The sequence below is a fragment of the Coregonus clupeaformis genome, unplaced genomic scaffold (assembly GCF_020615455.1).
Source record: "Coregonus clupeaformis isolate EN_2021a unplaced genomic scaffold, ASM2061545v1 scaf0315, whole genome shotgun sequence".
In the NCBI taxonomy this organism is placed as follows: Eukaryota; Metazoa; Chordata; class Actinopteri; order Salmoniformes; family Salmonidae; genus Coregonus; species Coregonus clupeaformis.
The window spans coordinates 58,491-83,797 of record NW_025533770.1 but is presented as its reverse complement, the minus strand read 5'-3'; the positions used below and the strand labels follow the sequence as shown (position 1 = coordinate 83,797).

General features: G+C 44.9%; 1 protein-coding gene across 1 annotated transcript in view; it reads left to right on the top strand.

The window, feature by feature from the left end:
• Positions 1 to 2,653: 2,653 nt before the first annotated feature.
• mxd4 (MAX dimerization protein 4) overlaps positions 2,654 to 25,307 on the top strand; it is a 35,906-nt gene continuing 13,252 nt past the window's right edge. The window contains exons 1-3 of the mRNA XM_041870938.2: positions 2,654 to 2,911; positions 3,583 to 3,682; positions 8,373 to 8,402. Coding sequence (XP_041726872.2) covers positions 2,848 to 2,911; positions 3,583 to 3,682; positions 8,373 to 8,402 — 194 coding nt within the window. The 5' untranslated portion in view covers positions 2,654 to 2,847. The remainder of the gene's footprint in view (positions 2,912 to 3,582; positions 3,683 to 8,372; positions 8,403 to 25,307) is intronic.

Here is a 25,307-nt window from a genome sequence, read left to right as displayed (position 1 = left end):
CACACACACACACACCAACACACATTCATGCACACACACACACATGAACAATGGTGAATTGGCTTGTTAATAATAGTGGTAGAAACATTCATAGAGGCAGAAGTACACTGCAACAAACAAGTATCAGGAAACAATAAATAAATAAAAACATGCATATGAATTCAGCTAAACAAAGGGTAGGCCACTAGGGACATTTGTTCTTGGTATTAAGTCCCCTGGTTTCAGTTGCAACTCAAGGTGATTCATTTAGTTGGTTTCTGTATTGTCTTTGATCTGTTTGGTAAAAGAGTGGTATTCAGTGATATTCGCAATATTCATGGGAAATATCAGTGACATCAGATACTGAAACACACACACATACACAAACACACACACACACACACACAATAACAACACATCTGGGGAATAATTCAAAATCCTGACAAACAGTCCTGTAGTTAAAAAATGATCACTAAACTAGTTTATGTTGATGCCTACATGTTGCATCAGTCCAGTCCAGTCTTACCCGTCTGTTGACTTGAACTGTACAGAGAGAGTCAGCCTACGTATGGAGTGACTGTGAATACAGGCATTTCCCTGACGATTCAAACACTGCCCACGCTTCCTTGGTCACTACAAGCATCTGGCAATCACGGTCTTATTATCACTGGCTTCCTGAGACCCTATATGCTTTCTTTCTCTTTCTTCTTCTCAATCTTATCACACACGTCAACGGGCATACAGGCATGCAGGCCTCTAAATATGTCGCCCGGCTACACCTAAAGACTTTGAGCATTTTGGTGAGGGTTTAATAGATCAAGTTATCTTTGTGTTTTATCTTTGTTGCTAATGTTGTCACATAATAATGTCTTTGCCACTTCGTTATCTCTGGTGTGTGTTCCTTTGTGCTATTTTGTTCACCACTGCGTTCTTATAGTGAGAGTGTGGGTGAGGTTGGTTGGCTTTGGTAGCCAGCTGTAGCCTGGTATAACCACCCTGAGCCATTGTGTCACCAGTGAGTGCAACATTCAGTCTGGTCTAATCAGGCTAAGCTAACTGGGCCATGTTGTACACTCATCTAAGAACAGACTGACATATTGCCTATCATAAGGCAATTACAGTAAAACATCATAAAAGTTTACAAGGTTACTATTAGGACACACAAGGCAACATTTTACTGCCATAACTACATTGGTATGTGATATAGCATGGCAATAATAAAATATAGATATCACTTTATAACCAATTACTGTAAAGGTTATAGTAACAGTGAGGTAAGTTTTGTTTAACAGTATAGCCTGGTTCTATGATGGTTACAGCGTAGCAGTGTGTTGTTGCCTTGAGGGACAGCAACACAGCTAGGCCCACATCATGTGACCCTGCTGGGGGTGTGACATCATCACCATAATCGACTACTGATGATGTGGAGTGGAAGTTATGGGCTTGTTGTGTGTAGGGGAATCCTCTTACTTTGCACCATTTTGGAGCAAAATGCACACTACCATAAAAATATTACTTTCATATATTTTTGTTGTGTGTCTACAACAGCATTATATAATTACATTTAGCCAATGATATTTACACAAATTCTTGTTCAATATCTTTCTTCTACAATATCCACACAACCACCACCAACATACATGTTCTGTTGATCTACCCTTCATGACACTTAAAGGCAAACACTGAGAAATGTCACCTGGAGAGTCATTTTGACACTCACTGACTGACATTGAGGGCTATTTCTGTAAAATGTTGCAGTTGAGGGAATACTGGGAAAATTAGGCATGGGAAATGACCAGACAGCTTGGTAAACACCCCAGGCACTGTGGCATGTAGGCTCTCTCCTGAGGAAGGCTTTGCAAGACACTGTGCTCAATGGTCATCTATCTCATTCTAAAATGTTTCATTTTATAAAGATGTATTTTTTTTTTAAAGATAATGACATGCACAAGTCTTTGCATTTCATTATAACCCCCCCTCTCTCTTTCTCTCTCTTTCTCTCTCTCTCTAACAGCATCCTGTGGTTGCAAAACATATTTTTTTAAATTTCCCAAAATATGTTTGCTTTTACTTGAATCATGTGTAACTACTGGATATATAGCATGATAATAAACGTTAAAGTGCAAGCATACCCTTTTAAAAGTGAAAGTATCATATTTTATAAAAGTGAAAGAATAATATTTTTTTCATACAATGTCATGGCAATATAATAGCAGTTTTCCTCTATTCTAAAGCACACCAGAGCTGAAACTTTCCTGAAATAAATTGTCTAACTCGTGCAGTTTGCTCAACAAACACCAACGTGACTTCCTCCACGATCACTTTTTGACGAGGAGCAAGCCACACTGGCAACCCAGACAACAGCCAAGTTCAATGTTCAAGAGGAAGGAAAAAGACACGCCCAAAGGTTCCCCTCTGCCAATCAACAGCCAGTTATCTAGATGTCAGCCAATGAACGATTACGGGGCTGGGTCACACGCGCTGTTGCTAGGGTATAGCTTCTACCGTGTTACTATCATTGTCAAGCCAATCACAAGGCAATTCGCAATGTATCAACATTCTCCTCATAAACCCCAGTCACTGAGCTTCCCTATTGGCCAAGGCACGAATTCAGGGACCGCCCTGTGGGGATATTATTATTTTCTAATTGGCCAGAACAGCCGTTCTTCACTTCGCAGGTTTTTAGTTAGGTGCAGTTGATATGAATCTAGCTGGGAGTCCCCAAGACTCAGAACTGAACATAGACATTCATATCGACCTAACACAGTTTTAGTTTTTATTTCGTTTTGTCTCATATTTCTTTTTACATTAGCTGTACATTTGTGTATATAGATTTTATTTTATATTTTTATACAACAAGTCAACAAGATGGAACTTAATTCTCTTTTAATTCTCCTGGAGGCTGCAGAATACTTGGAAAGAAGAGACAGAGGTATTTCCCTGCCAAAATGTCAAAAGGCTTTGACTGGGTTAATGACCGCATTTAATGTTAGGAAAATTAAACTGTTTCTATTCTATCTTATATGAAGTTTTCGTGGACGTGCACAGCCATAGCGCAGCTATGATGTCACTTTATGAGCTGTGAACATACTGTGCCGGTGCCGTGATGTTATTGCAGACCGACCAACATAGATATAACTTGCATATAAACAAACTAGTCAACACATTAGGAAAAGTATTTAGATATGGTTTATAACCTATTTGCATTTGTAGTTTTGCATTGGTATGATCAGTAAATCCTTATAACCTGTTTTATCTGATGTCAATGGCTATAGCCTTGTTCACAATTGGTTAGGGACAAGTTCAAGATACAATTTATTATCAAAATACATGATTTATATCATGTTTATTATAAATGGTTATGGTTACGTAGATAAACTCAATATTAGATTGTCCTGAATCTTGTGCTTTGCTCCAGCATTGTCAAAGAGTTTATCTACGTCACCATAACCACTTTTATCAAATAACATGTTTTTCTTAGGCTACGTCATATATGGCATTGACAGTTCTATTATGTGATAGCCAATTTATATCCCTTGTTACGTAGAATGTATTAGCCTGTGTAGAAATTAACCCTGTTGTTTTTGTTTACTTTGTCAATAGAAGCAGAACATGGTTACGCGTCTGTTTTACCGTACAATAGCGACTTTTCCCGAAAGAAAACGAAAGCTTCGACAATTTCAAGAAAAACACAGAACAATAGGTAAATATACTCATTTTTCTATCGATATATCAATAGTTCAATCGATCTGTTTTTGTTTATTCGTCATTCATACAAACGCCATTTTTCTTTCTCTGTTTAGATGTCGTAATAACACTGCCACGCGTACAGCATCACTTTGGTGCTCACTTTCTTTTTCAAACACACATGCATCATTCTGACATTAACCCCTTTTCTCCAATGCATTCACGTACTGATTTGTACATGCACACTTCTACCGCATTTGCAACGTTTTGGAACTTGTGTTATGTCACTCCCTCCCATGACCCATATGACACCGAGCGCGCGTCGTCATCTCCGTAGGCTACAGTACACAGCGTTTTGACATAGATAAACAGAAATATAATGTAAAATGTATCGATTTTCCTGTCGCGCTGATTCTACTTTATGCGGCTGTGCTTCAGGAAAGATAGACTGCAATTGAAAAAAGATTAAACCACTTTTAAGAAATGTTTGTTGTTATTGCGCTAAATGTACGGGTCATTCTAGTTAACATTAAGTTCACTGAGTTTTTATTGGTTGGCACATCACATGATAGGTCCTGTGCAGTGCCCTCAACACTTTTTATTAGAAGCTGTCTCACGCTTTGATAATTATTTTTTAAATGTAATTTCCTTGTGTGAAAAAACATATGCAGGATAACACACACACACCCAAGAGGCACATTTGATCAACCATATGTTCTGTGAGATAAATAGGAACTGTCAGTGGCCTATATTCTCAAGTCTTGTGGTGCAGTCACAGTGTGTTTTCTTGGAGCAAAACAGTGGGGATGTGGCAAACTCAGGTGGGTGTGGTGGCCAACTCAACTCAGCTCACACAGATGTCCACATAACACAGTGCCCCACAGATGCAGCCTTAGCAGACCCTGCCCCTGCCTGGGCCGAGGGCTCAGTTTACAGCTGGTCTGGCCACAGCCTGAGTTTCTCTCCCTTTTGTGGTACCAGTTCATTGCTCTGCAGACTACAGCTAGTCTTTCTGGTACCAGTTCATTGCTCTGCACACTACAGCTAGTCTTTCTGGTACCAGTTCATTGCGCTGCAGACTACAGCTAGTCGTCAGTGCAACGCTATGGAGCTATGGATCTCCCTCCCTCCCCAATTTCTGCATTAAAATCAGTGGAAATTAGTTGACACAGGGAAACTACTTAGCAAAAAATAAATAAATAAAGGTATGGTTTTCAATCATTTTATTTAAAAGCCCTCCATTCATTTTTAGATTTAATGTATTAATATTGTTTCTGCTTGTAGTGCAATGTTATGCCTTTTACACGACACGTGACAGAGGCAAATCGGTGTGGAAGAAAGGAGAACCTTCAGTTGAGTTTCCCTGTTTACTTTGAAGACACAAACAATAAATGCAACGGCCACTGTGTTGTAAACCAATGTTAAGCAGTACACTGGCGTACATGCATACAATTATAACATTACATCCTTGAACATGTACGTCCTCAAAACAACAAACGGATGCATAGAGCTCCTCATTTTTGTTTCACTGCATTGCTACCAAACGAGGACATCCCAGGCTTTCATATAATACGCATTTATAACCAAGCGACTGTTTTCATCCATCCCCAAAATGGTGGCTGATGTAGGCCTTATTTACACACCAGTCCCGTCCCGACTCTAGCGGTGATTTTTCAATCTTATACTATACAGTTTATATGACATTCAAAGTCATGTGTCTGTTGTTGCGGTGTGAGGCAAGTCTGGTGTCTGACTGTGCCTCCCTGCCGGGCCTCTTTGGGCCTCTTTCACCCGTGCCTCGGTTAAGGAAACCATGTGTCGCCTCGTGCTTTGCCTGTCCCCAATTTGCACATGTTTCAAATTTGAATAGGACTACTTCCCTGTACAGGAGATATAGCATTTCCTCTCCCGTGGCGTAGGATGGTGAAAAGGGGTTGTCAGCAGCACCAGCGTCTGTAGGCCTTTCCCCCTTCCACTGAGCATGGCCAGTGAGAGCCCCAGGGGCAGCACACACAACACTGTGTTATGTGCAGAGCGTCATATCATCTGGGTATCATCATTAGGCACCAAATGGAAGAAAACCGACTAAAACCGGGAGAGACTACCTGGACTTGTCCTGTCAAAAAGGCAAGTTGTTCATTACAAAATGTTTTTAAACGTTTTCAGTTGCGTGCCCTAGTGAACACGACCCTGGATAATATGACGATGGGTGACGGCGCACACATGATAGGCGAGCATCAGCTCAAGCCTCTCATGCAGTGAGCTGTGGGGCAGTGGGCCTACGCAGATACAGTTCATCTTCCCTTTCCCATCCCTGAAGTCGCCAGCACAAGGGCACTTAAAAGTGGCCGACTTAAGGGCACTTAAGAGGGATCGACTGAAAAGAGTGGTGGACTCGACGGCAGGGGTCTTTGTGTTATTGTTCTGGCTTGTTATTTCCTTGGCATCCTAGATGGTAGTTTCAGGGTATTATTGGGACATGAACTTCAGTGCTCTCATTAATTTCCATTGGTGGGTCGTCCTAATAGCTTTCCCATCTCCCTGGCCTGAAATAGCCATGTGTTGTGGGATGCTACAGTGTCTACACTGTAACGGAAAACTGTAAATTATATGGTAATTTGGGGTATTATCAACAATAAAATACTCTGAAACGTTTTACTGCAGCATACTGTACATTATGGTGCATTGTGGGAAAATGTTGTGGGCGGGGAAGTAATTGCTGTATTTAGAATGGTACTGTAAAACCTTTTGACCACTAGTGGGTGGCAGCTAGCCTAGAGGTCAGAGCATTGGGCCAGTAACCGAAAGGTCGCTGGTTTTAATACCCGAGCTGAAAAGGTGAAAAATCTGTCAATGTGCAGGTGAGCAAGGCACTTATAATCCTAATACTACTATGGCTGACTCTGTAAAACAACATATTTCACTGCACCTATCCGGTGCATCTGACAATAAAACACATATATATATATATAAAAATATATGGAATGATATTGTTGTTTCTGGCTCATTAACATATTTTGAGGCGTGCCTTGTAATTCATTCATTCATTCCGATTGCGGTAGCGGTTACTTTTTTACAGGATAATAAAGTCAATTTGATGGTATTGTACTGTGTGTCATTACACAGTACTTGCTTTGATACCATATTTATATTACAGTAGGTTTAGCTACCTGTAAGCTACTGTCAAATGCACAGTAACCCCTTTACAGTGTAGGACTGTAGACGTACACGGACTGCTGTCCAGTCTAGTGTGTGTGTGTGTTGATGTGTGTGTGTGTGTGTGTTGATGTGTGTGTGTGCGTGTGTTGAAAGCTCTGGCAGATGTCACACACACACATACACACATCGAGGGAAGAGGACTTCGTTTTCCACACGATGACGAATGCAGAGTTTTGGTACAAAAAAACGATATATATATATATATATATATATATATATATATACAGTGAGGGAAAAAATGTATTTGATCCCCTGCTGATTTTGTATGTTTGCCCACTGACAAAGAAATGATCAGTCTATAATTTTATTTATTTGAACAGTGAGAGACAGAATAACAACAAAAAAATCCTGAAAAACGCATGTCAAAAATGTTATAAATTGATTTGCATTTTAATGAGGGAAATAAGTATTTGACCCCTCTGCAAAACATTACTTAGTACTTGGTGGCAAAACCCTTGTTGGCAATCACAGAGGTCAGACGTTTCTTGTAGTTGGCCACCAGGTTTGCACACATCTCAGTGTAACTACAGAGTGTAACTACAGTGTAACTACAGTGTAACTACAGAGTGTAACTACAGAGTGTAACTACAGTGTAACTACAGAGTGTAACTACAGTGTAACTACAGTGTAACTACAGAGTGTAACTACAGTGTAACTACAGTGTAACTACAGTGTAACTACAGAGTGTAACTACAGAGTGTAACTACAGTGTAACTACAGTGTAACTACAGAGTGTAACTACAGTGTAACTACAGTGTAACTACAGAGTGTAACTACAGTGTAACTACAGTGTAACTACAGAGTGTAACTACAGAGTGTAACTACAGTGTAACTACAGAGTGTAACTACAGTGTAACTACAGTGTAACTACAGTGTAACTACAGTGTGTAACTACAGAGTGTAACTACAGTGTAACTACAGAGTGTAACTACAGTGTGTAACCACAGTGTAACTACAGAGTGTAACTACAGTTTAACTACAGAGTGTAACTACAGTGTAACTACAGTGTAACTACAGTGTAACTACAGAGTGTAACTACAGTGTGTAACTACAGTGTAACTACAGAGTGTAACTACAGAGTGTAACTACAGTGTAACTACAGAGTGTAACTACAGTGTGTAACCACAGTGTAACTACAGAGTGTAACTACAGTGTAACTACAGAGTGTAACTACAGAGTGTAACTACAGAGTGTAACTACAGTGTAACTACATTATAACTACAGTGTAACTACAGAGTGTAACTACAGAGTGTAACTACAGTGTAACTACAGTGTGTAACTACAGTGTAACTACAGTGTGTAACTACTGTGTGTAACTACAGTGTGTAACTACAGTGTAACTACAGTGTGTAACTACAGTGTGTAAATACAGTGTAACTACAGTGTAACTACAGTGTGTAACTACAGTGTGTAACTACAGTGTAACTACAGTGTAACTGCCTGTTCCCAAGGAACTCATCCATGTCTTTGTTTATTTGCCCTTTCAGATCGTCACACAACGAGCTGGAGAAACACAGGTAAGATGACACAACACCGTGCTATATAGCCTGGTCCCAGATCAGTTCATAGCCAATTCCTATAGGTGTATTAGACTTAGCGCTAGCCTGATCCCAGATCAATCAATGACATTTATTTATAAAGCCCTTTTTACATCAGCAGATGTCACAAAGTGCTTATACAGAAACCCAGCCTAAAACCCCAAACAGTAAGCAATGCAGATGTAGAAGCACGGTGGCTAGGAAAAACTCCCTAGAATTGCAGGAACCTAGGAAGAAACCTAGAGAGGAACCAGGCTCTGAGGGGTGGCCAGTCCTCTTCAGTTTATAGCCAATTCGTATAGGTCTATTAGACTTGGCGCAAGCCTGATCCCAGATCAGTTTATAGCCAATTCCTATAGGTCTATTAGACTCGACTATACAGCACAAACAGATCTGAGAGCAGGCTTCCCCCTTCCCCACCCTCCTTCCTCCCCCTCTGTCTCTCCTGTTCATTTTCCCTGTATGAACTGTATTGTGTGTCTCTTGCCCAGACAGTCCCATGGTTTGCTTGGAAGGACTCCCTGTTCCCTAATAAACGAGAGGTGATGGGGTGAGGACTGTTGGTATATGTCAGATGTATTCCTGTGGAGCTAAAGCTAAAAAGCACAGTGCAGACTGAAAATATCAAAATGGCCGCCCACTTGTTCGTACCCTCTCTCGCTCCACCACCTCCAATAAAAGATAAAAGCACATCAAAGATGATAAGCCACCCTCCTCCATGTGCCTTGGGCCGACGGATAATAATCTGATTTCAAAGGCAACCTCAACCTATACTTTTTATTAGATTTGTCTGTCTCTCCGTGTCTGTTCATAGGGCGAAACTTGTTACCATGTATGGCAGGGGAATCCTGCCATTAATGTGATAATCCAGTGGTGGGTGGTGAAGAGAGGGGAGGAGGTTAAATCCTCCCTTGCCTGTCATGTCTCTCAGCTAGGCCTCCTGAGTTGCCCTCACGTCCCAGAATGCACTGCACCTCTCTCTCTCTCTCTCTCTCTCTCTCTCTCTCTCTCTCTCTCTCTCTCTCTCTCTCTCTCTCTCTCTCTCTCTCTCTCTCTACTAATCTCTTCCCCCATTCCCTCTGGTTCTCTCTCTCTCTCTCTCTCTCTCTCTCTCTCTCTCTCTCTCTCTCTCTCTCTCTCTCTCTCTCTCTCTCTCTCTCTCTCTCTCTCTCTCTCTCTCTCTCTCTCTCTCTCTCTCTCTCTCTCTCTCACACACACACACACACACCGGAGCCACAAACAAAAACACACTTCTCTCTCTCTGGCACACACACACGTCCCCCTAGGGTTTCCTTGGCTCAGCCAGCTAGCTAGCAGTGATCCACGTGACATCATAGAACATAGACGTATTGGGTGGGTCCACCCCCCATGTGACATCATAGACCGTAGAAGTATTGGGTGTGTCCATACACAGTCAGGAAGTCTTCTAGAGCTTTGAATTCTCTGAAACACACACACACACATAAACACACACACCGGCGCCTGCTTGGTTCAACAAAGTGTCATATTGCAAAGTGAAGGATGTTGAGGGATGTTTGATGAGGGTAGATGAAAGAAAAGAGGTTAGCGTATTTTTGGACCTCTTTGTGTCTAGGTTTGTTTTTCGTCCCCGACCCAGCTGATTTAGTAATGTGGTGGACCATACAGGAAAAATACTGACTGGCTGCTACCTGGGCTTAGGATAGGGCCAATAGAAATGTGACTGACTGTCCTGTTAGAGTGTGTGTAGTGTGTATGTGAGCTGTCACTCGTGCTGACTGCTGAGAGCCAGCTCTGGGTTTGCCGGTCACGTGACTAATGTGAGTGAGTAGTAACTGACCTCTGCCGACAGCTCATGAAAAACATGTAAAGACATATTCCTCTCTCTGACTTGAGAGAGAGAGAGAGAGAGAGAGAGAGAGAGAGAGAGAGAGAGCTGAACCTGAGTATAGGTATCCTGTTGTTGAGATATTACTGCATGGTTGATCCAATGGGGTTGGGTTACTAAAATAGTTGCAGTCAGTTTCATATGCTGAAATGATAGTTGCAGTCAGTTTCACATGCTGAAATGTGCGAGTGCCGGTAAGCTCTTCCATAATCACTGTACTAATTTCCCTTACGATCAATGTGGCCACGAGTTTCTGAAAAGTTGTAGTTTTTTTGTTGAAGTGACGAACTTCCAGGTTTCTGAATGCAACCTTCAATGTCACTGATGCAATAGATTAGAACAGGAGGTTAAGCGGTTAAAGAATGGTAATTTAGGCCTGTACTTCCACTTGAAATACACACTTTGCAGATGTATTTTCTTTAAGTGAGGGGTTTTAAAACCTGTGTAGCAGACTGCAAACATAGTTTGGTTGTAGAAACAGTAAGCAAGGGAAGCACTGCTAGGGTACACAATAACAGGTGTCTGTAGATAGGTGCTCTTTGGTGAAGGAGATAATTGGTCTTAAAAACAACTAGGAGAATTAAGGCACTCTTCATATAGTTAAAATGCCAACTAAAAGTTGCCTTTCTACCTCTCTTGTCACAACAAGACAGTTGCCATAGAGAAGAAGAAGTGAACTTTGGGTCATAAAGGGGTGCCGCTGTTTTCTTTTGTTGCGGGTCGCTGACGCTGTTGACTAACTGCCGTCCTGCAACGCTATGGCAGCGCTGTGGCACTGTGTCCCACAGGGGGAAGGCCTTGGGGACAGCGTCGAGACAACGTTGAAATGCCGTCTGTCTCAGTCCCAAAGCCTCAACTCTGGCTCACTCAACCTCATTTCCTTTCAAAAACAATCTCTCCTTTTTTTCCCTCCATTTTTTATTCCCTTGTTTTCCTTTTCCCATGTCAGGGAGAAAAGAGGCCTGTGTCTGTCTGTAATGACAGGCTTTAAGGGAGAGGGGAGATGTTGTGTGTGTGAGGGTTTGCGATCCATCGAAAACATACCGCACCGTGGATCCCCGAACCCTGTCCAGACTTGTGTCCTCAAATTACGTTATGGTAACACGGGGGGCCAGTATGAAAAATGTATGCACTCACTAAAACTGTAAGTCACTCTGGATAAGAGCGTCTGCTAAATGACTAAAATGTAAACAAATGTAAAATGTGTTAAAATGTGGTGGTTTGGCTTCCTACTTCCTGCTGCAATAGCCCATTATTGTAATGAAACTTTGGGCCTGTTGGCTCAAAGCATTGTCGTGTCGCTATTTCCTGTATCTTTGTTGATGTTACGGTGATACTCTATTTGAGGGTTTTGTAAAAAACTATAATACAATTTTTTTCCATACCGGGCCTTAGCCAAAGGAATTTAGCGATTGCTTGATTAATCCTGAACCTTTTCAATTATTCTCTGTGTTAGTGGATCTCTCTGGGAGGCTGATCCCTGTCAACCCACAATGGAAGGAAACCAATAGTGCTCAGCCTCTCAGCTGTCATCCTGGTCCAACCCTTTTAATGACAGTATGACTGGGACTTAATCTGAGACAATCCCTGTATCGGTATTCACATAGCTCAGCTCACACTCCTTCACGCCCTTAGGGCTAGGTTGTAATGGCACCCTATTCCCTATGGGCCAAAAGTAGTGCACTGTATAGGGAATAGGTTGCCATTTTGGACAGAGAAAGAGACAGGATTTTGTGTTTTGGTCTGTCCTGGACTCCTAGCTGCTACAAGCTGTTCTTCATTGCCCTACTCCGTCTGTGAGTGTGGCTGTGTGTGTGTGTGTGTGTGTGTGTGTGGCTGTGTGTGTGTGTGTGTGCGTGCGTGCCCTGGCTCTGTGACAGTGAAGTCCATGCACTCTGTGCTGTTACCAGGACACTGTTGGCTGGGTGACAGCAGAACAGTCTCACGCAGACACACAGCAACACATCTCTGCCCTGAAACAACCTGCTTATCTAGAAGTCCATGGCATATAGGGCTCTGGTCTAGAAGTGCACTAGATAGGGGATAAGGTGCAATTTCAGACACCATCTATCTGTGAAGATAGATAGATAGATAGATAGATAGATAGATAGATAGATAGATAGATAGATAGATAGATAGATAGATAGATAGATAGATAGATAGATGGATAGATGGATGGATGGATGGATGGATGGATGGATGGATGGATGGATGGATATATTATGGATGATGATATGATGGATGGATATGGATGGATGGATGGATGATGGAACGGAAGACGGACGGACGGACGGAGACGGACAGACAGACAGACAGACAGACAGACAGACAGACAGACAGACAGACAGATACTGCAGGGTGACACTGCTGTTTTCTTACTTCCGTTCTCTTCTCATTTTTACCAGAGTGTCACAGGCAGCTGCTCTGCTGGTAACCAGCGTGACGCTAGTATGCTACTCTGCTAACCGCAGCGCTGCCGCGTGGTTGGTTCCTCGGTCGGCCTCTGTTGCCATCGGCTTCCTTCCCATTTCTGACATCGCTCCCTGACGACGTTATTTTCTCTCTCTCTCTCTCTCTCTCTCTCTCTCTCTCTCTCTCTCTCTCTCTCTCTCTTTCTTTCTCTTTCTTCGCCCTGTTCAGACTGACTACCAGTAGTTTCCTTTTCTAGGCAAGGCCCAGGAAACCAGTTTTTCCTTCATCCCCACATCATAAGCTTGCAAACACACACGCACGCACACACACACACACACACACACACACACACACACACACACACACACACACACACACACACACACACACACACACACACACACACACACACACACCTGCTGACTGGAAAAGCCCATCTGACATTGCTGCTCTCTGCTAGTGATCAGACGTTCATAACCCCGTTCTGTTTTATAGACAGAGACAGTCTACCTACCAGTGCCAGTCAGGTGTTGTTTTATAGACAGAGACAGTCTACCTACCAGTGCCAGTCAGGTGTTGTTTTATAGACAGAGACAGTCTACCTACCAGTGCCAGTCAGGTGTTGTTTTATAGACAGGGACAGTCTACCTACCAGTGCCAGTCAGGTGTTGTTTTATAGACAGAGACAGTCTACCTACCAGTGCCAGTCAGTGTTGTTTTATAGACAGAGACAGTCTACCTACCAGTGCCAGTCAGGTGTTGTTTTATAGACAGAGACAGTCTACCACCAGTGCCAGTCAGGTGTTGTTTTATAGACAGAGACAGTCTACCTACCAGTGCCAGTCAGGTGTTGTTTTATAGACAGGGACAGTCTACCTACCAGTGCCAGTCAGGTGTTGTTTTATAGACAGAGACAGTCTACCTACCAGTGCCAGTCAGGTGTTGTTTTATAGACAGGGACAGTCTACCTACCAGTGCCAGTCAGGTGTTGTTTTATAGACAGGGACAGTCTACCTACCAGTGCCAGTCAGGTGTTGTTTTATAGACAGAGACAGTCTACCTACCAGTGCCAGTCAGGTGTTGTTTTATAGACAGAGACAGTCTACCTACCAGTGCCAGTCAGGTGTTGTTTTATAGACAGAGACAGTCTACCTACCAGTGCCAGTCAGGTGTTGTTTTCTGTCCCTCCCTCTCAGTTTCATGTATCTGTTTCACATAAAGTGAGTCATTGAAGGAAAATTATGACTAGGGATTGGTTAGAAGTTAAAAACAAACCAATCTGGGATGTTACTCAGTTCAGAGAAGCATCTGGCTGGTGTTTTGGTGATGAAGCACTTTGAGATTATTCTTGTAATAGAAATAAATACATAAATTCATTAATTATAATTATTATTGATAACATGTGGTCTGATTCTGATGGTGGCCCTCTTTGAAGTGTTCTCGTTGGACAGGGGAAGATACCAGACAGCTGACGTAACGTACAATGTTGTGTGTGTGTGTGTGCGTGTGTGTGTGTGTGTGTGTGTGTGTGTGTGTGTGTGTGGGCGTAGATAAACCTTACTTATTCTTATACAAGCACTACTCTCTGTCTGATCACCTCTCAGATTCCATTCATCATCACATTGTCCTCCTTATTTGGCTTATTCAGAAATTCTCCTCTCTAGCCTGGTCCCAGATCTGTTTGTGCTATATAGCCAACTCCTGCAATATAATATGTTTGGCATAATAACGACCATAGGAGTTGGCTATACAAACAGACCTGGGACCTGTTCTCCCATTGTAGCTAGAGGCCAGACCTGGCCGGGGCTGGAGCCAGAGCAGAAAGAAACACCACTCTGTAGTGTGTGAAATGGCAGGCTGGATGGTAGGGGGAGGGGATGGGGGGATGGAGGAGGGGAGGCCTGTTACTTCACCTCTTCTGCTCCCCACTCTCCTTCTCTCTCTCCAAAGAGACCACATCTGTTTCTTCTGTTTTCTTCTTACTTTGTTTCACTCTCTCTCTTACTGAGTCAGCAGAAACCTGAGGAAAAGAGGAGGATGAAAAAGGAGGTGGAGGAGGGGTACCGACAGAGCCCCTGCTCACAGGGGACCCTCTTCACCCTCTCTCTCTGCCAAAAAGCCTCTCTCCTCCCTCCTTCCCTCTCTGGCCTCTTTCTCTCTGGCCTCTCTCTCTCTCTCTCTCTCTCTCTCTCTCTCTCTCTCTCTCTCTCTCTCTCTCTCTCTCTGCCAAAAGGCCTCTCTCCTCCCTCCTTCCCTCCCTGTCTTTTCCCTCTCCTGTCTTTTATTTGGGTTAGTGGGGCTTAGCTCCTTTGTGACAGGAAACTTGTTTTTGTTGCTAAAAAGCACATTTTGCCCATTTGAATGGAAATCTATTACAGTAAGGTACTTCATTGTTTCCCAGAAATATTTTATATTGATATAAAAACGGCTGCGTTGGGCCTTTAACTATGACTATTACATACTGTAAGGTAAATAAAGGTGAAATTAAAAAATAAAAAATGTACTCATATAAACTCAGCAAAAAAAGAAACATCCCATTTTCAGGACCCTGTCTTTCAAAGATAATTCGTAAAAATCCAAATAACTTCACAGATCTTCATTGTAAAGGGTTTAAACACTGTTTCCCATGCTTGTTCAATGAACCATAAACAATGAATGAACATGCACCTGTGGAACGGTCGTTAAGACACTAACAGCTTACAGACGGTAGGCAATTAAGGTCACAGTTATGAAAACTTAGGACACTAAAGAGGCCTTTCTACTGACTCTGAAAAACACCAAAAGAAAGATGCCCAGGGTCCCTGCTCATCTGTGTGAACGTGCCTTAGGCATGCTGCAAGGAGGCATGAGGACTGCAGATGTGGCCAGGGATATAAATTGCAATGTCCGTACTGTGAGACGCCTAAGACAGGGAGACAGGACAGATAGCTGATCGTCCTCGCAGTAGCAGACCACGTGTAACAACACCTGCACAGAATCGGTTCATCCGAACATCACGCCTGCGGGACAGGTACAGGATGGCAACAACAACTGCCCGAGTTACACCAGGAACGCACAATAGGCTAAGAGAGGCTGGACTGAGGGCTTGTAGGCCTGTTGTAAGGCAGGTCCTCACCAGACATCACCGGCAACAACGTCGCCTATGGGCACAAACCCACTGTCGCTGGACCAGACAGGACTGGCAAAAAGTGCTCTTCACTGACAAGTCGCGGTTTTGTCTTACATGGGGTGATGGTCAGATTCGTGTTTATCGTCGAAGGAATGAGCGTTACACCGAGGCCTGTACTGGAGGTCATGGTCTGGGGTGGTGTGTCACAGCATCATCGGACTGAGCTTGTTGTCATTGCAGGCAATCTCAACGCTGTACGTTACAGGGAAGACATCCTCCTCTCTCATGTGGTACCCTTCCTGCAGGCTCATCCTGACATGACTCTCCAGCATGACAATGCCACCAGCCATACTGCTCGTTCTGTGCGTGATTTCCTGCAAGACAGGAATGTCAGTGTTCTGCCATGGCCAGCGAAGAGCCCGGATCTCAATCCCATTGAGCACGTCTGGGACCTGTTGGATCGGCGGGTGAGGGCTAGGGCCATTCCCCCCAGAAATGTCCGTAACTTGCAGGTGCCTTGGTGGAAGAGTGGGGTAACATCTCAGAGCAAGAACTGGCAGTTCTGGTGCAGTCCAGATGCACTGCAGTACTTAATGCAGCTGGTGGCCACACCAGATACTGACTGTTACTTTTGATTTTGACCCCCCTTTGTTCAGGGACACATTATTCCATTTCTGTTAGTCACATGTCTGTGGAACTTGTTCAGTTTATGTCTCAGTTGTTGAATCTTGTTATGTTCATACAAATATTTACACATGTTAAGTTTGCTGAAAATAAACGCAGTTGACAGTGAGAGGACGTTTCTTTATTTGCTGAGTTTACCTAAAGTCATAGACACAGAAACACCACATTGAATTGATGACAGGACATAATTTTTATTTTCAGTGCCTCATTTATTGCCAACCATTTAAGCCAGGTGTAGGCTGGCTGTCTCTCTCTCTCTCTCTCTCTCTCTCTCTCTCTCTCTCTCTCTCTCTCTCTCTCTCTCTCTCTCTCTCTCTCTCTCTCTCTCTCTCTCTCTCTCATAACTTATTAATCCTGAGTAGGTAGATAGGGCACGTAAACTTTATGGTTCTGACCTGGCCTTAGTCACGCCATGCTGCCAAGTCACTCTGTAATATTCCACATAATTAAATAGTGATCAGTGACTCATTGGGGATAATGGGGGCGGAAGACGCCACGCGTCAGACTCTCAGTCTACTGGACTGTACTGTCATAATGTGTGTGTGTGTGTGTGTTCGTGTGTGTGTGTTGACTTAATCGTAGGTGTGCATGTGAATCTACTGTAGGTGTGAAGGTAGGTGCACATGCACACCAGTAAGCTGGACACCTCTTCAATCATCTACAATACAGTACAATACAATTCAATGCAATTCAATACAATTCAATTCGATACAATACAATTCAATACAATTAAATATAATACTATACAATTCAATAAAATACAATGCAATTCAATACAATTCAATACATTACAATACAATTCAATACAATTCAATACAATACAATACAATACAATACAATTCAATACAATTCAATACAATTCAATACAGTACATGTCCATGTGTGTGTTCATGTGTGTCCATGTCCGAGTATGTCTGCATGCTTGTTGTCTATATGGTGCATGTCTAGGTCCTTAGTGCTTTAGTGTGTGTTTGCTCATGTCCATGTGTGGTGTGTGTCCATCTCACAGTATGTCTGCATGCTCATGTAGCCTTCATACGTATGTAGGGATACCCCTCCTATACCCACATCTCAATGAGAAGGTAGTCCCACCTCCATCTCATATGTAGGGATACCCCTCCTATACCCACATCTCAATGAGAAGGTAGTCCCACCTCCATCTCAGGTGTTGAAGCCTCCAGGTCCGTCGTTCCGGGCACAGTTCCCTCTGTCACTGAATCGTTTTTTAACTGCCGCAAAGTTAGCTGATGCCGCACCTTGTAAAAATGTAAATTTTAGCCTAGAGATTTGAACAAGTCATGAAATCACACTGTGGCTGGAGTGGCCTGTGGAGCCGTGTGGCCGTGAGATGGAGAAGAGGAAGAGAGAGAGGAATAGAAGAATGGCAGGAGAGTGAGTGTCTAGAAAGGCTGTTGTTGGAGTTGTGGAATACAACAGGACAGACAGGGGCGCAACTTTCACTGGGGACGGGGGGGACGGGGGGCATAGCACATATTCTGAAATTGCATTTTTGTCCCACCCCGGTTTTATCATTGGAATGTGATACAAAACGAGGCAACGGTTTTGCTTTAGGACCATGCGGACACCTCCGAGCGGTCGGGTAGGCTGTTTGGAGTGTTTGTCCCCCACACTTCTAAAACCAAAGCTGCGCCCCTGAGTACAGAAGCATATGGAAAACAAGGGAGGAATAGAAAGCTAGCGAGGCTGGGTCGACTTGACTCTGCCATTCCTAGAAAGTCAGGCAGGCACGGGTGTTGTTTGTGTTGTGGAGGGGGTGGGGAGCTGTGGGGGTTCCTCTGTGGTGCTGGAGGGTAGGGTGGGAGGCCCTCCTGACTACTACTGGAGGATGCTGGAGGGTAGGGTGGGAGGCCCTCCTGACTACTACTGGAGGATGCTGGAGGGTAGGGTGGGAGGCCTTCCTGACTACTACTGGAGGACGCTGGAGGGTAGGGTGGGAGGCCCTCCTGACTACTACTGGAGGACGCTGGAGGGTAGGGTGGGAGGCCCTCCTGACTACTACTGGAGGACGCTGGAGGGTAGGGTGGGAGGCCCTCCTGACTACTACTGGAGGACGCTGGAGGGTAGGGTGGGAGGCCCTCCTGACTACTACTGGAGGATACTGGAGGGTAGGGTGGGAGGCCCTCCTGACTACTACTGGAGGACGCTGGAGGGTAGGGTGGGAGGCCTTCCTGACTACTACTGGAGGACGCTGGAGGGTAGGGTGGGAGGCCCTCCTGACTACTACTGGAGGACGCTGGAGGGTAGGGTGGGAGGCCTTCCTGACTACTACTGGAGGATGCTGGAGGGTAGGGTGGGAGGCCCTCCTGACTACTACTGGAAGACGCTGGAGGGTAGGGTGGGAGGCCCTCCTGACTACTACTGGAGGATGCTGGAGGGTAGGGTGGGAGGCCTTCCTGACTACTACTGGAGGATGCTGGAGGGTAGGGTGGGAGGCCCTCCTGACTACTACTGGAGGACGCTGGAGGGTAGGGTGGGAGGCCCTCCTGACTACTACTGGAGGACGCTGGAGGGTAGGGTGGGAGGCCCTCCTGACTACTACTGGAGGACGCTGGAGGGTAGGGTGGGAGGCCCTCCTGACTACTACTGGAGGACGCTGGAGGGTAGGGTGGGAGGCCCTCCTGACTACTACTGGAGGACGCTGGAGGGAAGGCCCTCCTGACTACTACTGGAGGATACTGGAGGGAAGGCCCTCCTGACTACTACTGGAGGATACTGGAGGGAAGGCCCTCCTGACTACTACTGGAGGACGCTGGAGGGTAGGGTGGGAGGCCCTCCTGACTACTACTGGAGGATGCTGGAGGGTAGGGTGGGAGGCCCTCCTGACTACTACTGGAAGATGCTGGAGGGTAGGGTGGGAGGCCCTCCTGACTACTACTGGAGGATGCTGGAGGGTAGGGTGGGAGGCCCTCCTGACTACTACTGGAGGATGCTGGAGGGTAGGGTGGGAGGCCCTCCTGACTACTACTGGAGGACGCTGGAGGGTAGGCCCTCCTGACTACTACTGGAGGATACTGGAGGGAAGGCCCTCCTGACTACTACTGGAGGACGCTGGAGGGTAGGGTGGGAGGCCCTCCTGACTACTACTGGAGGATGCTGGAGGGTAGGGTGGGAGGCCCTCCTGACTACTACTAGAGGATGTGGCTGGTGTGTCGAGCACAACAGAGTGAGGTCAGCTCTGCGCGTAACACACTCAAACACACGTATGCTGGAATGTTGAGTTGTGTAACAGAGGCAAGTAGGGGGAAGAGGAGCTCAGCTCACAGGCAGTAGTATTAGGAGAATGTTCTGCAGGCTAGCAAAGCCACATCACAACTTCTTGGAAGACTGGAGTTGTTTTGGTTTGGGAAAGTGGATCGTTAGCTATAGCTAGAGAGAGAAGTCTGTTTTAAGAGTTCATTTGATGCATGTTGTTGTGCACACACAACACACACAACACACACATCTGAATCTGAATTCCCTTTCAGATAGTCTTTCTGTTACCATGTCCACAAGGTTTGCTTCTGGGTGTTGAGACTCAGAGATTCAGAGGAAAGAAAGTAAAGCATTCTGTTAAGCAGAGCTAGCTCTCTCTCTCTCTCTCTCTCTCTCTCTCTCTCTCTCTCTCTCTCTCTCTCTCTCTCTCTCTCTCTCTCTCTCTCTCTCTCTCTCTCTCTCTCTCTACCCCCCTCTCTCTCTACCCCCCCACCCCCTCTCTCTCTCTCTACCCCATCTCTCTCTACCCCCTCTCTCTCTCTATACCCCCCTCTCTCTACCCCCCCTCTCTCGCTAGCTCTCTCTAGCTCTCTCTCTCTACCCACCCTCTCTCTCTCTCTACCCCCCCCTCTCTCTCTCTCTCTAGCTCTCTCTCTCTCTCTCTCTCTCTACCCCCCTCTCTCTCTCTCTCTCTCTCTCTCTCTCTCTAGCTCTCTCTCTCTCTCTCTCTCTCTCTCTCTCTCTCTCTCTCGCTCTCTCTCTCTCTCTAGCTCTCTCTCTCTCTCTCTAGCTCTCTCTCTCTCTCTCTCTCTACCCCCTGTACCAACCCACACAATACTAGTCCGATGATATAATAGAAATGGAACCCCCACCACCTCTTTATCAGAAACCCATTCTTATACTGACACTGAAAAGAGAGAATTGGTGGTTTGTGCCAGTGGGTTATGTGTTATTGTGTGTTAATCATTGACATGGGTACAGTGTGTATGCAGACCTGTTGTCCTATTTCACCGTGTCCCCAGGTGGAATGTGCTTATTGAGCTCACCCTGCCTGTCCGCACTAGTCTGTCTGTCTGTCTGACTCCAACCTTAGCTGTCATGCAACTCAGGACAGGAGGGACATTTCTAGTGTTTCCTTCCTCTCCTTATATAATTACAGGACAGACGGTTGTTACAGCGTTAGAAAACATGCATATTTAGTTTGGGCTATCAGAACTGTCAAATGATACAGAGATGCACACCAAACCATTCTTTTACTTTTAGATTTGTGTGTATTGTTGTGTATTGTTAGATATTACTGAACCGTTGGAGCTAGGAACACAATCATTTCTGCTACACCCTCAATAACAACTGCTAAATGTGTGTATGCAACCAATCAAATTTGATTTGATTTGAACCGCATCATTTAATAGAACACAATTCATGTTCGATCTCCAAACTGACATTGGATTTTCCCAGACTCCTTTATTCTCACTCCTTTTCTCTTTTCTATTCTACATCTATCCACCATTCTCACATCCCCTCACTCTTTCTTCTTTTATGGTGCTTCTTCAGACATCTGCTTTGTACACTACATCTGCTTTGTACACTACATCTGCTCTGCACACTACATCTGCTTTGTACACTACATCTGCTCTGCACACTACATCTGCTTTGTACACTACATCTGCTTTGCACACTACATCTGCTTTGTACACTACATCTGCTCTGCACACTACATCTGCTCTGCACTACATCTGCTCTGCACACTACATCTGCTTTGTACACTACATCTGATCTGCACTACATCTGCTCTGCACTACATCTGCTCTGCACACTACATCTGCTCTGCACTACATCTGCTTTGTACACTACATCTGCTCTGCACTACATCTGCTTTGTACACTACATCTGCTTTGTACACTACATCTGCTCTGCACACTACATCTGCTTTGCATACTACATCTGCTTTGTACACTACATCTGATCTGCACTACATCTGCTCTGCACTACATCTGCTTTGTACACTACATCTGCTTTGTACACTACATCTGCTCTGCACTACATCTGCTTTGTACACTACATCTGCTTTGTACACTACATCTGCTCTGCACTACATCTGCTCTGCACTACATCTGCTTTGTACACTACATCTGATCTGCACTACATCTTCTCTGCACTACATCTGCTTTGTACACTACATCTGATCTGCACTACATCTGCTCTGCACTACATCTGCTTTGTACACTACATCTGCTTTGTACACTACATCTGCTCTGCACTACATCTGCTTTGTACACTACATCTGCTTTGCACACTACATCTGCTTTGTACACTACATCTGATCTGCACTACATCTGCTCTGCACTACATCTGCTTTGTACACTACATCTGCTTTGTACACTACATCTGCTTTGTACACTACATCTGCTCTGCACTACATGTGCTCTGCACTACATCTGCTCTGCACTACATCTGCTTTGTACACTACATCTGCTTTGTACACTACATCTGCTCTGCACTACATCTGCTTTGTACACTACAGATGTACACTACATGACCAAAAGTATGTCGACACCTGCTCGTTGAACATCTCATCCACTAATTTGAAGGGGTGTCCACACACTTATTTTTATATATAGTGTATGTTGAATCGAAGGTGTTTTTAATCTGACACATGCTTTAGTTTCAGTCACCCCAGGGCTAGTTTCAGTTTTGGAAAGAGACAAATTAAACTAATTGCAACAAAGCATTCCAATAGACATGGAAATAGTACCAATGAGTGAACAACAATAAACCTGTTGTTTCCTATAGAGCACACAATTCAATAATATGGCAACACAAAAAGTATGTGGAGACTTAGTCATTTCCTGCTGAAGTAGGCTAATTCAGCTAGCCACGTTGACCGTGTCACTCCCTCCTTTGCTACACTGTGTTGTTTTGCTACGTTGCTATGTTGCGCTGGTTTTGGTCGCTTGCGTGTGAAAGACAGAGCATCGTGACTCAAAGCCCTTGTTTCTGTGGCCAGGCCTGTGTGTGTAGATGGGAGACTATTGTGTCTCTGTCTCGCCTTGAACAGTTGTCACTCCACACACACACACACACACACACGTCCTCGCTGACAGAAAACAAATAAAGCCTGGCTGTCTGTCCCAGACAACTGACATTTCATATCTGAGTGGAAATCATCTCCCTCGGTCCTCTGTCTGCCAGTCTTTTATCTCTCTCTTTCACTTTGTCTTTGTCTTTGTCTTTGTCTTTGTCTTTGTCTTTGTCTTTGTCTTTGTCTTTGTCTCTCTCTCTCTCTTTCTCTCTCTCTCTCTCTCTCTCTCTCTCTCTCTCTCTCTCTCTCTCTCTCTCTCTCTCTCTCTCTCTCTCTCTCTCTCTCTCTCTCTCTCTCTCTCTCTCTCTCTCTCTCTCTCCCTCTCTCTCTCCTCTCTCTCTCTCTCCTCTCTCTCTCTCTCTCCTTTCTCTCTATTACCAGTGCATTGCGTGCAGTGATGTTGTGGTAAAAAAGTTGATGGGTAAACACTGATCGCCAGTGGCGGTGAGGAAAGCAAAAGAAACAAGTGTGCAAACTGGGCTGTGTATCTCACCACAAACCAGTTTCACACGGGACGACTGTCTCTCTCTTCTTGTTTTTCTCTCAGTCTCTCTGTTTTTGATGACGGTGCGGTCGGCCCATCAGTTCACTTCTTCTCTTCTTTCTTGTTAATGTAAACATGTGTGCCTGGACAGGGGCTGAGGACCAGAGGGACAGAGGGGTGACAGAGAGAGAGACAGATGAGGAGAGGAGGACTGCAGAAAGGGGTTGTGTTCTGTGTCTGCTAGCCCCCAGGCTGGGACTGGGTCCTTCTTCTTTCTTGTCCCACTTCATTCCCCGTCTCTGTCTCGCCTTGAACAGTTGTCACTCCACACACACACACACACACACACACACACACACACACACACACAAACACAAACACACACAGTGGGTGTGTCGTCCTCGCTGACAGAAAACAAATAAAGCCTGGCTGTCATTTCATATCTGAGTGGAAATCATCTCCCTCGGTCCTCTGTCTGCCAGTCTTTTATCTCTCTCTTTCACTTTGTCTTTGTCTTTGTCTTTGTCTTTGTCTTTGTCTTTGTCTTTGTCTTTGTCTTTCTCTCTCTCTCTCTCTCTCTCTCTCTCTCTCTCTCTCTCTCTCTCTCTCTCTCTCTCTCTCTCTCTCTCTCTCTCTCCCCTCTTTCCCTCTCTCCCTCTCTCTCTCTCCGTCCCCTCTCCCTCCCCTCCAGTCTATCTGTCTGGTTGCCAGATGTGGAACCATTCACCATGCTTGGCAACCCCAAAATTCCACCACCTCACCATGGCGATACGATACACGCGATCCAGCTCAGGCCCACTTACACTACTTGAAGTAGAGTAGGCTAACACCGTGGGGGCAGTTAGAACTACTTAGGTTAAACGTTTTCGGCTTTTAAATGAAGCTTTTAAGATATCTTTTTTTTCCGGAGTGCGTCGTAATGTCATGACCCATATCTGGTAAACAGCTTAGTATCAATCTAAAAGGGTTTTGTCACCAGATGAGTTGGGGGTTCTGTTTTGAGTTGAAGTGGTCAGAATTAGAAACAACGGGGATAGGGGAGTTTATTTCCAGTCAGACTATGTTCCCTCCTTTATCCTCCTCTCCTATCCTTTGAACCATGTGGACGTCTCTCTCGGTCTCTCGGTTCCGAAGTCAAAACAAGCGTGTCAGGCACGGCGGGGTGTTTCCTCCTTCGGCCGAACATGACTGACCGAGTTAGCCTGGCGAGTGAGGGGAAACATCGCAGCAGTGTTTCTGCTGACCCCTGACCCTTACTAGAACCAACAGGCTTGGTCCAGCGCCAGGCGCAGGCTGGCTGCTCATTCCTCCACATCCACGGGTTGGTGTGTGTGTGTGTGTGGTGTATTTCTAGGCCGTTGTCATTTCAAAACCCAGAACGCTAGCAAAGCAAAGTGAGAGGGCCGAGCAGCACGGTAGGGTTAGGGTAGTGGGTTATGTTGAGTAGGACTGATTAGAATGAGGACACAGTGTTCTGAAGGAAGGGAGTAGGGTTAGGGTAGTGGGTTATGTTGAGTAGGACTGATTAGAATGAGGACACAGTGTTCTGAAGGAAGGGAGTAGGGTTAGGGTAGTGGGTTATGTTGAGTAGGACTGATTAGAATGAGGACACAGTGTTCTGAAGGAAGGGAGTAGGAGATCGCTTTCCCCGGTGAGTGCTTTGTGTTTGCCATTAAGCCTTTAAGTGTGTGTGTGTGTGTGTGTGAGAAGGTGTGTGTGTGAGAGTGTGTGTATGGGGAAGGGATAGTCAAAGATCAGAGTCATTCACACAATGAACCATCCAATTGAGCCCAAGCTCAGCAGCCAATGACAGCGGTCAGGTGACTTCCTCATGGATGTGACCGTGAATGGGCCGCGCCTCTCGCGGTCACAACACTCCAGAGAGCCAGCTTTACAGCCTTGTTACCTCAAACCCTTACGACCCACCAGCGCCCAATAGTAGAGGGACTATAGTCCATTCTATAGACCTAAAGCACTGCCTGGAGGCTAATGAGCATTTATGAGTCTTTATAACCCATATTAGAGCCTTATGT